The 14,567-nt window shown below is 31.4% G+C and overlaps 1 protein-coding gene across 2 annotated transcripts in view; it reads left to right on the top strand.

Annotated features, from left to right (window-relative positions):
• The window catches only part of LOC148612376 (uncharacterized), a 76,099-nt gene that overhangs the window by 50,053 nt on the left and 11,479 nt on the right, over nucleotides 1–14,567 (top strand). Inside the window, exons 28-42 of one of the 2 annotated variants that reach the window (XM_088593743.1) lie at nucleotides 641–775; nucleotides 2,311–2,500; nucleotides 2,904–3,047; nucleotides 3,614–3,742; nucleotides 5,734–5,903; nucleotides 6,642–6,790; nucleotides 7,620–7,786; nucleotides 8,476–8,622; nucleotides 8,882–9,001; nucleotides 9,351–9,506; nucleotides 9,762–10,024; nucleotides 11,105–11,209; nucleotides 11,821–11,991; nucleotides 12,813–12,992; nucleotides 13,815–14,001. In XM_088593743.1, the coding sequence (XP_088449869.1) occupies nucleotides 641–775; nucleotides 2,311–2,500; nucleotides 2,904–3,047; nucleotides 3,614–3,742; nucleotides 5,734–5,903; nucleotides 6,642–6,790; nucleotides 7,620–7,786; nucleotides 8,476–8,622; nucleotides 8,882–9,001; nucleotides 9,351–9,506; nucleotides 9,762–10,024; nucleotides 11,105–11,209; nucleotides 11,821–11,991; nucleotides 12,813–12,992; nucleotides 13,815–14,001 (2,413 nt within the window). Of the gene's footprint in view, nucleotides 1–640; nucleotides 776–2,310; nucleotides 2,501–2,903; nucleotides 3,048–3,613; nucleotides 3,743–5,733; nucleotides 5,904–6,641; nucleotides 6,791–7,619; nucleotides 7,787–8,475; nucleotides 8,623–8,881; nucleotides 9,002–9,350; nucleotides 9,507–9,761; nucleotides 10,025–11,104; nucleotides 11,214–11,820; nucleotides 11,992–12,812; nucleotides 12,993–13,814; nucleotides 14,002–14,567 lie in introns of both variants that reach the window. The other variant, XM_088593745.1, reaches the window with a different exon arrangement.

Raw genomic sequence — 14,567 nt, 5'->3', positions numbered from 1 at the left:
AAAAATTCAAATGAGTATAGTTCAATGCAAAGATAGATTTATTTACCCATTATATAAATAAGCCAAATCATACAAAAATGTTATAAGCTCCTGTAACCGTCTGTGACTATTAAGACAGCCAGTTGATCTATTGGAAGTATTGGGCTGATGCCTCATCATCCAATAAAATCTACTGACTGTCTATATAACCATAGACAGTCACCTTATATTTTATATTGTTATATATTTTATTTTCGGCTACCCTTTCTTGACAGTTCATGAACTGTGACAGCCAGTTTGTTGGATTTTCAACATATGCATGTGTTTTTAGTGAAATTTTGATATTTAAGTTTCAAATTATTGTTATAAAATTTTTTGAACAAGAGAACTTGAGGAACATTTTTTTTCGAGCCTCAAATCCTCAATTTTTTTTTTTAATTCCATCAACTTTTTTTCAGGTGAATGATTTGAAAAAATCTCTAAATAATCGAGATGATGCTTTGTAGTATATTTTTTCTCTCTGAAAATTCTTTTTTTTTAATAAAAGGAATGTCTTAAAATGATGAATACATGTTTAAAATGATTCAGCCATTGTTACACTTAATATTACATGAATATACAGTTATTTGTCAGGTTTCAAAAGTTATATATTTTATTACAGGTCAAAGGTAACCCAGACAAGGTTGTAGTTGAAGGACAGACTCAGCCAGGCTCACAGACAACAGACATTGTTTATCCAGATGCCACACCTGAGCAAATTAATGTCCTTACTAAGCAGTCAGGCTTCTGTTCTCAGGTAAAAGAAGCTGCATATTCGTTTTGACTGCTCGAGGTTAAGTTTGAATTTCAGCGCTGTACAGTCATTATTGAAAGAATATTAAAGGATTAAAATAGTTTAATCCTGATAGTTCCAATCACAAAACATCTTGGTTGTAAATTTATCATTTTTCATCTTGGAGACCCTCATTTAGTGAAATCAATGTTACAAATGGTGACATCAAACTGACATGAAATGGTTGTCACTTTTAATATTCTAAGTAAGTAGAAGTTTCTGTCAACTTCGTATCTTTTAAAAAAAAAATTTCTGAATGTCAAAAATGAATGAAATAAAAGATAAGTATTGTTTCACTTCTTCTTGGCGCTGTCTGTTGTAAAAAAAAAAAAAAGTAACCATGTTGAACATGGAATTTACATGTCACCTCAGCCAATCATAATGCACAAAAAGATGTATGCTATTTAGACTTTCAAGGCTGGAACTTCGAAACCTTTGAATTGTGTTCTTTTATTTGTTCTGTTGAGATTAATATATTTTGCTGTGTTTATATTCCATGATGCTTTAATCAAAGAAATACTGAATTCTATTGGAAAGTGCACTCACTACTGCAGAATCCTCACAATTATAGCAAGCTGTTTCTGTTGCCATAATTGATGCTAATTAAATGGAAAAAATAACAAATTGAAAGAAATGTATCCATTTTTCAATATCAGCAGCCTGTTACAAAATCAATTGATTGGATACATAAATCTTAAATTAACATTGAATGAGATTTATACAGATATATATATCAGGCAATAAAGTGACTCATTACTTATCTTATTACAATATATTTTGAACTACCTGCACTGTTAACGTTTTCAGTTTACTGAAGGCTTATATAAATTTGGATGATAAACTGTATAGATATCACTCTGAGTGTACATGCTAAGGGACATGTTTCTTGGAACAGATATTGTCTTTTTATACGGCCACAAAAAATTGTATTTATATAATGGTAGCATGCTATCATAATCCTTGCTCTTTTCTTCTTTGTCACAGTGGTTGTGGGTGTCCTCGTTTTCATCAATAAACATAAGTTTAGGTGTATAGTGTAGATCTTTAATGAAATTGTACCAGATGACATGCTGTACCATAGAAGGAAGTTTAGGATTAATGTTAGAGATTGTGATTTTAGCTGTTTAGAAAAAGAGGGGCAGAAAAGAACATGTTTCCTGATGTATTGCTGTTAATTTAAGTAAAAATATATTGATATCTTTGAAATTGTACTGCAAATTGCCATATCACAAAATACAGGTTTGGGTTGGTTTTAACAGGTGTGACTTGTTTAGGAATTGTGGACTGAAAAAGGACCCACTTTATACCTTGCCAAATTCTTTTCCTGTTTCAAATGTTTCAGGGTTCAACCTCTGATGTTGTATCAAGCTGCACCATGCAAAGCATTTTTTCTCCTTTTTAACTGATGACATTTAACTGAATAAGCCATTTCTGGGTGGATTATGCTTGGGACCAAAATTTGACAAGCTTTACTAGCTTTTTCACTTCCATTTGAACAGGGTATACAGTATGAGTGTAAAGAGACAGCTCTTATCAACAATAATTCACCAGCTGATGGCTTTTATACTACCTATGGGGGTAAAGCATCATCAAGTTTTGGTACAGGCTTCCAGTCAGATGCTGAGGGTTGTGCCTGTGTCTTAACTGACACTTGTCCTGAAGGAAAATCCTGTCATTGTGATGCTAAAGGTTTGTTATATTGTATTTAGTTGGTGAAGCATGAAATCTTCCGTTAGTTACAGTAGGGCATCAGTGATATTTATTCCCTTCCACTTGAAAAGAGGGGTTATATAGTGATAGAAGAATCTTCATTACATCTTCCTATTATCCACTTTTGGTTTTAGATTTTGATCCAGATCAATTGGGGTGGGGTTCATATAGCAAAATGTAGACTTTTTCATTTGCAAATATGGGTACTTGGGGGGACCATTCTCTTATCCATTTTTCCTCCTACACAACTGAATGCTATTGAATGAAAGTCTCAGAATCTTTACTTGTTCCTACTGTGTACCACTCATTTTGGATTTTGATCTGAATCAAATGGGAGTTTCATATAGCAAAAATGATTATTATTTACTTCCTCTTATTTTAGGATCAATGGTATCATATGACTATGGTATACTTACCGACACCAATGTTATGCCTATTACCAAATTGAACCTGGGAGGGCAGACATCGCCTGGAGCTTCAGCTACAGCAACAGTTGGTGATGTCAGATGTGGACCAAGACCATTTGGTAGGTCAACCATAGGATTATAGGTTTTATTCATTTAAGTTCTTGAAGTAAATTATAATTGGTTTGGATACTATATGAATTGAACATACTTACACTTTTGTGTGTCACTATAATTTTGTGACAGACAAAATATCATGTAGCACTTTCAAGAATGGAAATGGATGCAAATGATTAAAAATAATAACAAAATATCAAATTATGATGCTGCAAATATGATTTGGACTACTAAATATAAGAATAAAAATATCAAATATCATCCCTAAGTACATTTTTCAGAGGTATTTACAACTTCACATTGAAAAAAGCAATACATATGTTTGGAAATCTACCATAACCATTTATATCATTGGTATCCAGACACTAAACAACTGTTTTTCATGTCATACAATGCAATCATACTTCCTTTTAAAGTTTCATTTTATTGATATAAAAAAAAAAACGTTTAGTAGGTGATTTATAGCCCAAAGCTCTAAAACACTATGCCATCACACCCCTATAAACAATGGGTTAGATTATATTTGAATTATAGGATTACTCATATTGCAAATTTACAATTGTTATTTTAGATCTACCAAAGGACTGTGAGGAAGTCTATGCGAGAGGTTTTACAAAGAGTGGAGAATTTATGATTTGGCCTAATTCCAATGTTCAGCCTTATATTGTACGATGTGATATGGACCTTGTCCCAGGCCATGGTTTGTATCGATAAAACAGTTTTATTATGCGGTAATCTATGTTTATGCCGGTGTCATGCAATATTTTGACCCCCATGAAATATTGACTCAAGGGTTAAAATATCGTAGCAAAATTTTGACCCCCCTTGTAATAATTTGAGCCCCCTGTATGATATTTTAACCCCCTGGTGCAATAAATTCCCCCCCATTTCAATATTTCAAATATCATAAAGAGGGTTATGTCAAAATAACCCGGGGGGTCAATTCTGAAATTTTATACAGAGAGATTATGATGCACAGGTGTTAACCTTTGGAAACTCAAAACAGGGAATCTCCCACATAAATTTGAAATTTGAGGTAGCCCCATTTTCACAACATATTTTAGCTGTCAACATTTTTGTAATAAAACTATACTAGAAATTGTGGTCGTTCATTTTCAAACATTACAACGTTAGATTAGAACTAAAGAAAAATAAATGTTATTTTGATTGGACATTGAAATATGTGGCTTCTGAGCTTTATGACTTCCCTTTTTCTCTTCATTGTGACTAATGAAATACCACATATTCCAAAAGTGGGAGGTTCTAAGCTTCTGCTAAGAGATGGCCAAAGCAGTTGGTGATTCCTGAATTAATGATGAAGTATCAGTAGGCTCCAGTGGAAAGTGGGAGGGTAACATCTATCTTGTGATGTCATGCTTCCAAGTACCATATAGAGAATTATTTGGGTGGGTGTGAAATTTGGCAATTTTGGGGCAAAAAAGTATGCCTAAAATTTAACCCATTCTAGTTTTGGCAAATGCTGTTGTGTAGTAAGTAACTTAGCTCAGAGTAAAAATTTTGCACAATTTATTTTGGTGTTTTTAGACATGCCAAAATTAGCACCTTGCAAAAATTACTCTCTATACAGTATTCTGAAAAAGGGTGAAACCTTTTTGAACTAGAAGTAGATGTAAAGGAACTTAGACAAGTATTCTCTGTAGACCATTTTTATTTTTCTGTTAGGTTTTTGTTATGACAAGCTTTAAATATACATAGTTTTCCACATTCAAATCATTAAACATGAAATGTCAAATCAAACTTCAGATGACATATCCAACCATTATTAAAAAATATATAAGAAGTTGTCAAGGTTCAAAAAACTAAAATAAACTTTTTTGTCATAACTGTAGAATAGTCTATACATTGAGCTGACATTTTTCATCCCAGTGGAGTTGTTGTTGTCTCTTTGACACATTCACCATATCCATTCTTTTTATACATAAACTCTGCATGATACATGCATCTGTGAGGTAGGGCTTTGGAAAAAAAGAATTTTCTTTCCAGGAGTATATACATTCATCATGCACAAAGATTACCTGCAGTAATGAAAAGCATGGTCTGTTTCATACATACCCAATGGTTAAGCACAAGCAATGTTACTCACTAGAATTAGGTATGGTACATAGCAGGGGTTACATGCTGATTTATGCATGAACTTAACAAAATTTTCCTACAAGAAGGAGGTTCTACCACTGCATAGTTGGTACAGTTATAAATTTGCCAATTTTCTTCAGCCACATCAAAGGACAGGTAAAGCTGAGGTATTGTGAGTGGCATCTTATTATTGATGCAATGTTTGTATAGGCTACGTAAGTCTCGTTCTGGTTTCCTTTTTCTTTACCGGAATTTCCGACATTAAACTATTGAAAACTGAAGACTGGTCCGCATTAAATTGTTTACTTCCGGGTACTCAAAATGCTGTATAACAATGCAAAATCTTCTATTTTATGTTTTTCCTTAATACCTTTATCATGTAGAAATGGATATTTGTCATTTTTATCGATATTTTTTTACACAAAACGATGTTTTGCTCTTAACACTGAACTCAACGCTCTCTAAATGACTTAACTCCATGCTTTTGAATGGTAGACTAGAACTCATTGTCGTGAAATCACGGGGTCACATGACGAGACTTACATACCCTATTGTTCTAACTAGTTGCCTTCATTCTGATTAGTTTTGTTTTTGCAGGAGTAACTGTAGTTGGACATGACCATGAGGACCCTACCCCTATAGATGGTAAAGATACTACCACAGAAACTGTCACTTATAACAATTCTACCAAAGAACAAGTGGAAGGTCTGACTGATGTCTCACAATACTGCTATCAGCCAATCAAATTTGATTGTTTCAACACTCAGGTAAACTTTCAGGAACATTGTGAATGATATGTCTAAAAATTGTCAGCTATTTTTTTTTTCACTAATTCATATTACATGTACTTTATTGTAACTTTTTAAAGTACATTGTAATTTATTTCATGATAACCAGGTTTGTTTTGAAGACCATTTTAACCTTGAGAAGTGATATATTTTCATTTTTTTACTTTGAGAAGTAGCAAACAATAAATTGAATTGGTTCACATTCCTGCTGCAGAATACAGTGAATTCAGTCTTGTGTTCACTTGGTATTCTGGCTTCAATATGTTTTAGAAGTTAATTATAACTTTAGTTTATGGAGTATTAGCAAGCATGTAGCTTTCACTCTTGTAAAAGTTAAAAAAAACCAACTTTTTTTTAATTTTTTTTATTGTGATTTTTATCCTCCTTCATTATTTATATTAATGAAAAACATCACATTTTTCTAAACTAATGGTACTAAAAATGCAAATATTTACTCTTACGAATACCAGCATTATGGGGCTGTTTGATTGTTACATCTAAAGAATCAAAAGAGCAAGAAATTGAATTTAATCTTTCTGCAAGGATTTCTTTTGTATTTTTTTTTTACTTAAAATTTTGAAAAAGAAATAATATGGAGAAACTCTAAGACTAGCTTCAGTATACATTAATCTTAAACAAAATATATGCCAGATTGACCTAGAGAAAATTAATTTTGAACGCATCTCAGAATCTACAAGCTGTAAACTTTCTTTTTAGTTTCTTGGGTACAACAAATTTTCTTGGACAGGAACAGATGGAAAGACCCAAGTCTATCTGGGCACTGGTGGGTCAGGTGGATGCTCCTGCAGTGGAGGGGTTGACAAAGTTTGTGGTGGGGATCAGAGAAGATCTGTTCTGGAACAGAGGTAAGGCAAACAGAAAATAAGCATGATTAATTTAAAAATTGAAATGTGTCAACTCTGAACTTTCATGACTGCCCTTTTTTTCCCCTGTCAGGTGAATACCAAATATTCCGAAAGGGTCATGTTTTAAGCTCCTGCTTGGAGATGAGCAAGACAGTCACAGATTACGGAATGTATCATAAAATATCAGAGGAGTATACACGTATATAAAATATAGATGCACTTATTTCAAACTTTCCTACATCAGTTTCCTACGTTTAGTAATAAAAATTTATAATGAAAAAGTGTCATTTGTTATTTATATTTATCTGAAAACTTTGTAAGTATTTTATGCATTGGTTTCTGATAAAAATAATGGTAATTTTTTCAACAATCAATTATACATGTACATGCTTATTATGTTTTATCTATCATACTAAGAAAACTAAGAAAACATTAAACACAACAGTTATCTGTCTGTCTGTCTGTCTGTCTGTCTGTTGTTAAGCACAAGAAACATCTGTGAATTTTAACTGCTTATCTTGAAGATATAGTTGAAGAGGCAATAGTAATACATTATTGTATATTTGTCTCATCTCTGTTGATTCTGTTTTAAGCAGAACATACTTTCGATTATCACCGAATTTTATATAAGTGCATTTTAAGTTATGTCAACACTTGTTGAAAAACTTGAATCTAAAATGATTGTTTGCTTATATCTTTTTGAGGCCTTTGAAAACAATTTTAAATCTGATGTTTGACTTTGATTGATTCAACAAATCAATAAAATATTTTTTTTTGACTTACTGTTATGCAATACACATGTAGTTCTGAACTATTTCCTTTTTTGCAGAAAGTGCAGTTGTGATGCAGCAGAATTACAATGGAGAAGTGATGCTGGAGTTATTTCAGTTAAGGATGACCTTGCTATATTCTCTATGAAGTTCCTTGGCAATAATCTAGTAAATTCTACAGGAAAGATAACACTTGGTAAACTGTATTGCAGTCAGAAAGAATTTGGTAAGTGTCTTGAATGTTTTACTACATAAAAACTGTAAAATTTAATACAGAATTCAATTTAGAATATATGGCTTATATAAATATTCTCAATGTATTGCTCAATTAGAAAAAAAATGTTTCTTCATTACTAGTAGTCATCTCCTGAGTTATTGCATGTTTTATTTAGAATAGCTGAAAAAAAATTTAAAAAATGCTGTGTACCTTCCTTTTTTATTGGAAATTGAACAACTACTTTTGATACTCTTTGGACATCAAATAAAAGTTTAATCAGTTTGTTGAGATCTTTATCTCTCTAATTAAATGGAAAGTTCAAGTCAGCCTTGAATGTGGGGTATACAAATTTAATTCCTGACCAAATGTTATAATTTAATATAAATTGTAGTTACTTCTCAGCCAAGTACATATCATAAGTAGGAAGTAGAGTGACTACTAGATGGATCAGATCAATATGCCTTTGTAGGATGGCATGTTTTACGGTGGCAAGTTGCTTCTGCAAGCTCTGGGAATATATAATACAAATAGTGATATAAAGTCCCTGGCAAGCTTCTGCACATTAAAAATCTGATTCCGTTTTTTTTTTGTGTTATTCTCAGCATAATCTATTCATTTAGCCAAATGCTTTAGCCCTTAAAATGTGCACAGTATCTATCAATGATCATCTAAATTTCACCCAACAATTTTTTCTTCAGACATCAATGAGTGCGAAACAGGTTTTAATGATTGCCATAAATGGGCAGACTGTAAAAACCGAGATGGAACATTTGAATGTAACTGTAGACCTGGATATCAAGGGAAGAAAGTTCCTGGTGTGTGGGCTAATGGAAGAAATTGTTATGGTAAATATAGACATTTTTATATTTATATTTAAATTTAGAATGATAAATGTTAAAGATAGTAACTGTTTTAATAGTAAATATCTCGGTAGTGTATCTTATTGAGCTAATTAAGAGTATTAGATGAAGATAAGTACCAAAATTGTTTGAATACTTCATTCCTTTTGATGACATTACAATTAAATTTAATTTTCAAACTAAGAGAGATTTTTTATAGTATCTTGTCTAGTTTTGGATACTTAAAGAAAACTATTTTTTATAGATGACAATGAGTGTGCCCTTGGACTTTGCCCTCACTCATCAGATTGTGAGAACACAGTGGGATCATTTAAATGTAAATGTAAAGCTGGATATAAACAGGTTGGACCAGTAGAATGTGGAGGTAAGTAACTTCTATAATCAGAAAAATATCTGAGATGCAACTATTTATTCTTGTAAAAAATGCTACCAGATTGCATTGTTTTTATCAGGCAAAAATAAAGAGTAAAACAAATAACTTGGACATTGATAGAATTGAGTTAATGATCCCAGTGATGTCTCTGAAAAAAATATATTTTACTGTGCATTCTGGGAAAAGTGAACCAACATTGAAGTACATTTTATTTACATTTGAAAATATCTTTGATTTGGATGATATGAATTAGATTAAAATTGAAAGTAATTGAATTTTGTTTACTATGTCCTAAAAATGGTATAATCTCCCAGTGTTTGGTAAATTTTTTTTGTTCTAGATTATAGCACTTGTAAGAATATATGTGAAGATATTAATGAGTGTGCTAACCCTGCACTGAATAACTGTAGTGTGAATGCTGTATGTACTAACTTACCTGGCACGTATGACTGTCGATGTAAGAGAGGTTTCCGTGGAGACGGTGTTGAATGTACACGTAAGTTTTACTTTATAGCTTTAGTATAGTTAAGATAACAGGGCTTTGTGTGTTTTTTTTTAAATCTCCAACTAAGATTTTCCTTGATGCATCTCTAAACTCAAATTTCAACCAGTCAGGTCACTGATAACTGAAGATTTGAGAACATTCTGAAATCCAGGCCAAAAACTACAAATTTTGTTCTATAACTTGTAAAATTACTATGACAATGCTTTAGATAAACTGAAATATTATTTATTTGAATTTTTGTTTCAGCTGTTGGTATTTGCTCATGTTTTGGTGATCCTCATTGCATTTCCTATGACACCAAGTTCCTGACCTTCCAAGGTGATTGTCAGTATATCATGAGTCAAGATGGCTGTGGATCAACTACAGCTGAAGGTTGTGATCCTAATGAAGGCAACTGTGAAAAAACAGAGCAGACTTTCCAGGTTCTAACAAAACACTGGAATAAAAACCTACCAGGCATTGATGATGTCACATGGGTGGAAAAAGTCACCTTTAAATTCTTGAATCATGTAATTATTGACTTTTTTTTATAACATTGTGATGTTTTTATGAGTAAAATATGGGAGAGGCAAGAGGACTTTTTAATATTAATTGAAGAGTTTTTAGTTCATCAGAGCCAAAGGTCCAAATGATTTAATATTATACCTTACTAAGTTTAACTTTCATGAAGTGTTTATATTTTTGACTAGAAGAGACTGAAGTGATGCTCAATATGCAAAAAAAATATAAGGTGTCACACTTGTATGAAATTTGTCATTCTTTATTTCTTGAATTTCTTACTGTTTTGTTGATATTGTTTTCTTAGCTGTTTTCTGATTGTCCAATAAAAAAGGTTAAAAACAAAGAAATGAGGAACTGTGTATGGAAAATGCTGCAAGTTTACAATTTGGAATTCAGGCTTTTTTTATCAAGAAGGAAGCAATACAGTAGTTTGAAAAGCTTTGTTTTTCCCTTAAGTTAAAAACCCATGTGAACTTTAGATAGATAATTATGAATTGTTACTAACATCTGATACTGTACTGTTATTTAGATATAAATGTTTAGAAGACACTAAAGTGCTATTCTCTTTAAGTATTAGACAGTGGGTGAATCATGGTGAAATAAAACATACAAGCCTTTCCATATCTTATTCAAGATGTTACCTGAAATACAGAAATGGCATTTATTTCTTTTTAAGTGACAGTAATTTAAGATATAAATTATATAAAATCTATTGCAATTTCATCATTAAAGGGAGATGACCCACTTTCCCCCTATCATTCTATTGTAACTTTGAACTGGCTTTTCTGACACTTCTAAGTCAAATGATTTGTCGATTTGTCTTCAATAGACCATAAACTATATGCCCACTATGTTAAATTTGTGTATTATTTTCTTGAGCATGATTTATTATTTTTCAAATTTGCTTGGATACTTACAGATTCCAGCACTTAATTGGCCTTTCTAACCTAACTAGCATTTCTATTGAATATATTATCTGGGAAGTCTGTATAAGAATTATGTCCTGGAAAACCTCTTGGTTTGGTAATGTTAAAACAACAAAGAAATCAACCAGTTTTCATGTTTTACAGACATTTGTGTAATTACAGAGTGTAGTTTTAGATCAGAACCATGCTGTTTTTGTTGATGGTTACAAAAGAAATGTTCCTGTCAATATACCAGATATGTTAATTCAGAAGCGAGGAAAATGGATTGTAAGTTCTTACATGGAATCTGCAATAGTATATAAACATTGTTTTACCATTTCTTGCATGTTTTTTTTAATGGCTGCACACAACCAACCTCTTAAATTAGAAGATTTAAGTAGATAACACATCCTATCTCTTATCTCTTTACTGGGTCATTGTGCATTGAGTGTATGTTCGAATACAAATAAGGCTGGTCTCAGAACCAGAAAAAAAAATGATGTATTTTCCAATGATTGCAATCTCATGTTTAATAAGAAATTGAAAATTTTATTTGTTTTAACTTGGATAAAATTTATTTTATGGCACATTTTAAAATTGCATTTTACTTATTAGATTAATATTTTTAAAACACAATTCTACTTTTAATGTTGAATATCAAACACTGACAAAAAATCTATTAAATGGTTTAAGTGCATTGTGTTAAGATAGAACAGATGTTTGGTAAATACCAACACATATTTCCAAAACATTTTTAAATACCCAGAATTTATTAATAACAGAAAACAATAAAAATCATGCATATTTAAAGTACATAAAAACATGATATCATGAAAATAAATAAAGTATGTGATCATTCTCAGCAATTGATTATAATTACTCTATTATTTTATTGACAGGAAGTTCTTACTCCTATTGGTGTAGAAGTTCATTGGGATGGTTTTGAGAAGGTTGAGGTCCATGTGCCACCACACTACCAGGGTAAGATGTGTGGTCTGTGTGGTAACTACAACAGTAATCCTGCTGATGACTGGACCATTGGACCTGCATGTGCTGGAGAGGGCATGGTTGTAAGTACATTCACAGTAACAAACATTTTAAAAACCAATTTATATAAATTCATAAGGGGTGATTCATAATGCAAAAAAACCTTCCTGAACAAACGATGCTTTTTCAACCTACATACACTATATTTTCACTTAGTTACAATCCTTTCTGTGAACAGATCTGTATTTTTGAGAAAACTGTACATTTACATTGTATTTTTCACTTATGTAAACTAAGTCAAGACAGATAACTGTTGTCAATTTCATATTAAGTTTATATAATTTTATCTCAAAAGTTCTGCAATGTTATGTTAGTAATGGTTATGTCTCACTACTTCTAGTCAAATGGCTACCCCTCTTTGTAGTAGCATAAACACACAGATCTATGTATTTTTTTTTTGCTCAATCTGTGTAATAGATAATAAAAAAGTCAAAATAAAACTGATTAAGTTAACTTTTAAAACATATCATTTATTACAAATGTGTATTTTGATGATAATCTGCCTCCATGCAGTAAGTTTGCAGAAAAGTTTAACATGTTGATTTATCTGTATTATTTATTCAAGCTCATTTTAATCCATTATGTAATACATTTATAATTGGTTTGAAATCCTTATTATCCAAGCTTTACAGTAGTATGTACAGTACCTCAACCAATCATGCAACTATAATTGTGATCTACCATTGGTCACTGATCCATTTCCGATCAGTCATTGGTCCACCAAACCGATCTGTTAAACTGGTGATCACTTCCAATTTTCATCAAGTGACAATAAAACAATGGAAATCGTAAAACTTGTTATTTAACTATTGTAACCCTGTAGTATTGAATTTGACTATTTCAGACCAACAACCAAAATAAGTTTGGTCAGTCTTATGTTGATGTAACCTACAAGGATGCCAATCCACAGTGTACCTTTGACTGTAACCCACCGCTGCCACCTCAAAAACCTTGCGATGGAGAAGATTTGTCATTGGCTGAGTACTATTGTAATAGGGTGTTTGATATTAATGGCCAATTCAAGGTAAGTGAAACATAATTTAATGGACTTAACATTTATGTAACATACTGGCCAAAAATATAACATAGCATCAAAATAGAAGCAAAACACAGAGACTTTAAAATTAAAGTCCATTTCCTAAATGTAAAATAGGAAACCAATAAGATCTACATACACACTGAAACTAAGAAAATAAAACACAATTACGTATAAAACTAACTGAAGGAAAAACAAAACATAAAAAACTAAACAACTTGCAATATGAACTTCCACAAAAAAAGATGTTTCTAAAGAGTAAGCATGTCCTCCTACACTTTTGCAATTAACAACTGCATGATTAATATGGGTATTTGACCAAAAATAATGTCAGAAAACCAATATTATAATAATTATTGATTTAATGATGTAAATATATCATTGAAGAATATGAACCATTTAAATCTCCTTTCACACTTATTGTTAGTCTTTCTGTAAGTTTTCATGTATTTAAGTTTGTCCAAGAAAATTTTCACAACTCATACTTGCTATACAGAATGTGACTTTGTTTTAAAAATAAAAATAGTGTCTTTGTAAGGAGTACAGCAAGGAAACTTTCTGTTTGCTTAAAGACTAATTAAAAAATGAGATGGTATTGTATTGTAGGAATTAATGTACAAATTCTGACTTTATTATTTGTCAAAATTTATATTTATTCATTCTCAAGTTTAGAAATTCAATGTTTATTTTTATAATGACATTATCATTTATATTCTTAACCATTCTTCATGGTAAACTTTATAAAGTTATATTTTTGAAAAAGAAAATTCTTTTAATTGTGTCTGTGTGCGTTTTTTTTTTCACTTATAGACATGTCTGGAGAAACTGAAGGTTGACAAAGTGTATACACAGCTGTATGAATCCTGTATTTATGATGCATGTAAAGTTAAAGATGATAGAGAAATGACAATGTGTGCTTCTGCTGAGAATCTGGTAAAGGAATGTGGAGATAACTATGATACAGTCTATACAGAATGGAGAACTGAGGAAATGTGTGGTATTTATCACTTTGAATAAGTTTTGTTAAGTTGTACTCTCTATTGGAAGTTTTATAGTAATTCCAGGTGCTATTTTTTATGGTTAATTCTCTCCTTTCATTGTGAATTTAATTAATGGATACTGAATGTTCATTTATATATAATGTTTTTCCCTACTAAGTTAGAGAGATGTTGTAACCCATTTGTTCTTTCTGTCTGTTCTTTTGTAACACCCTTTTACACTTATTATCAGATAGAATCAAAATTCTTTTAACTCAGTGTATACCCTGTCCTTGGGAAAATCTAGCTATTATCTAGTTTTAAGGTCAAAGAGTCAAATTTAATTCCTAATTTTTTCAAGATATGGACAATCTAGAGTCTATAAATAAATGAAGACATATCTTGTGAGAGTTAATCCTGTGGGAAATAAAACAAGAGGCTCCCAGGAGTCTGAATCACCCACCTGGTTGAATTTTGCCTTTCAAAGGCAATAAATTTAACAATTTTGACTCAAGAAGTCTTTGGTACGGCTTATCATAAGGATCATGTCAACAATTGAAAGTTCCTTTTAACCTATCATTGTTTT

This window comes from Perna viridis, chromosome 7 (assembly GCF_037379345.1).
Source record: "Perna viridis isolate PV_CMFRI_1.1 ecotype Kerala chromosome 7, ASM3737934v1, whole genome shotgun sequence".
Classification (NCBI taxonomy): domain Eukaryota; kingdom Metazoa; phylum Mollusca; class Bivalvia; order Mytilida; family Mytilidae; genus Perna; species Perna viridis.
Note: the sequence above shows the minus strand (reverse complement) of the source record. Positions and strands in the feature narration are given on the sequence as shown.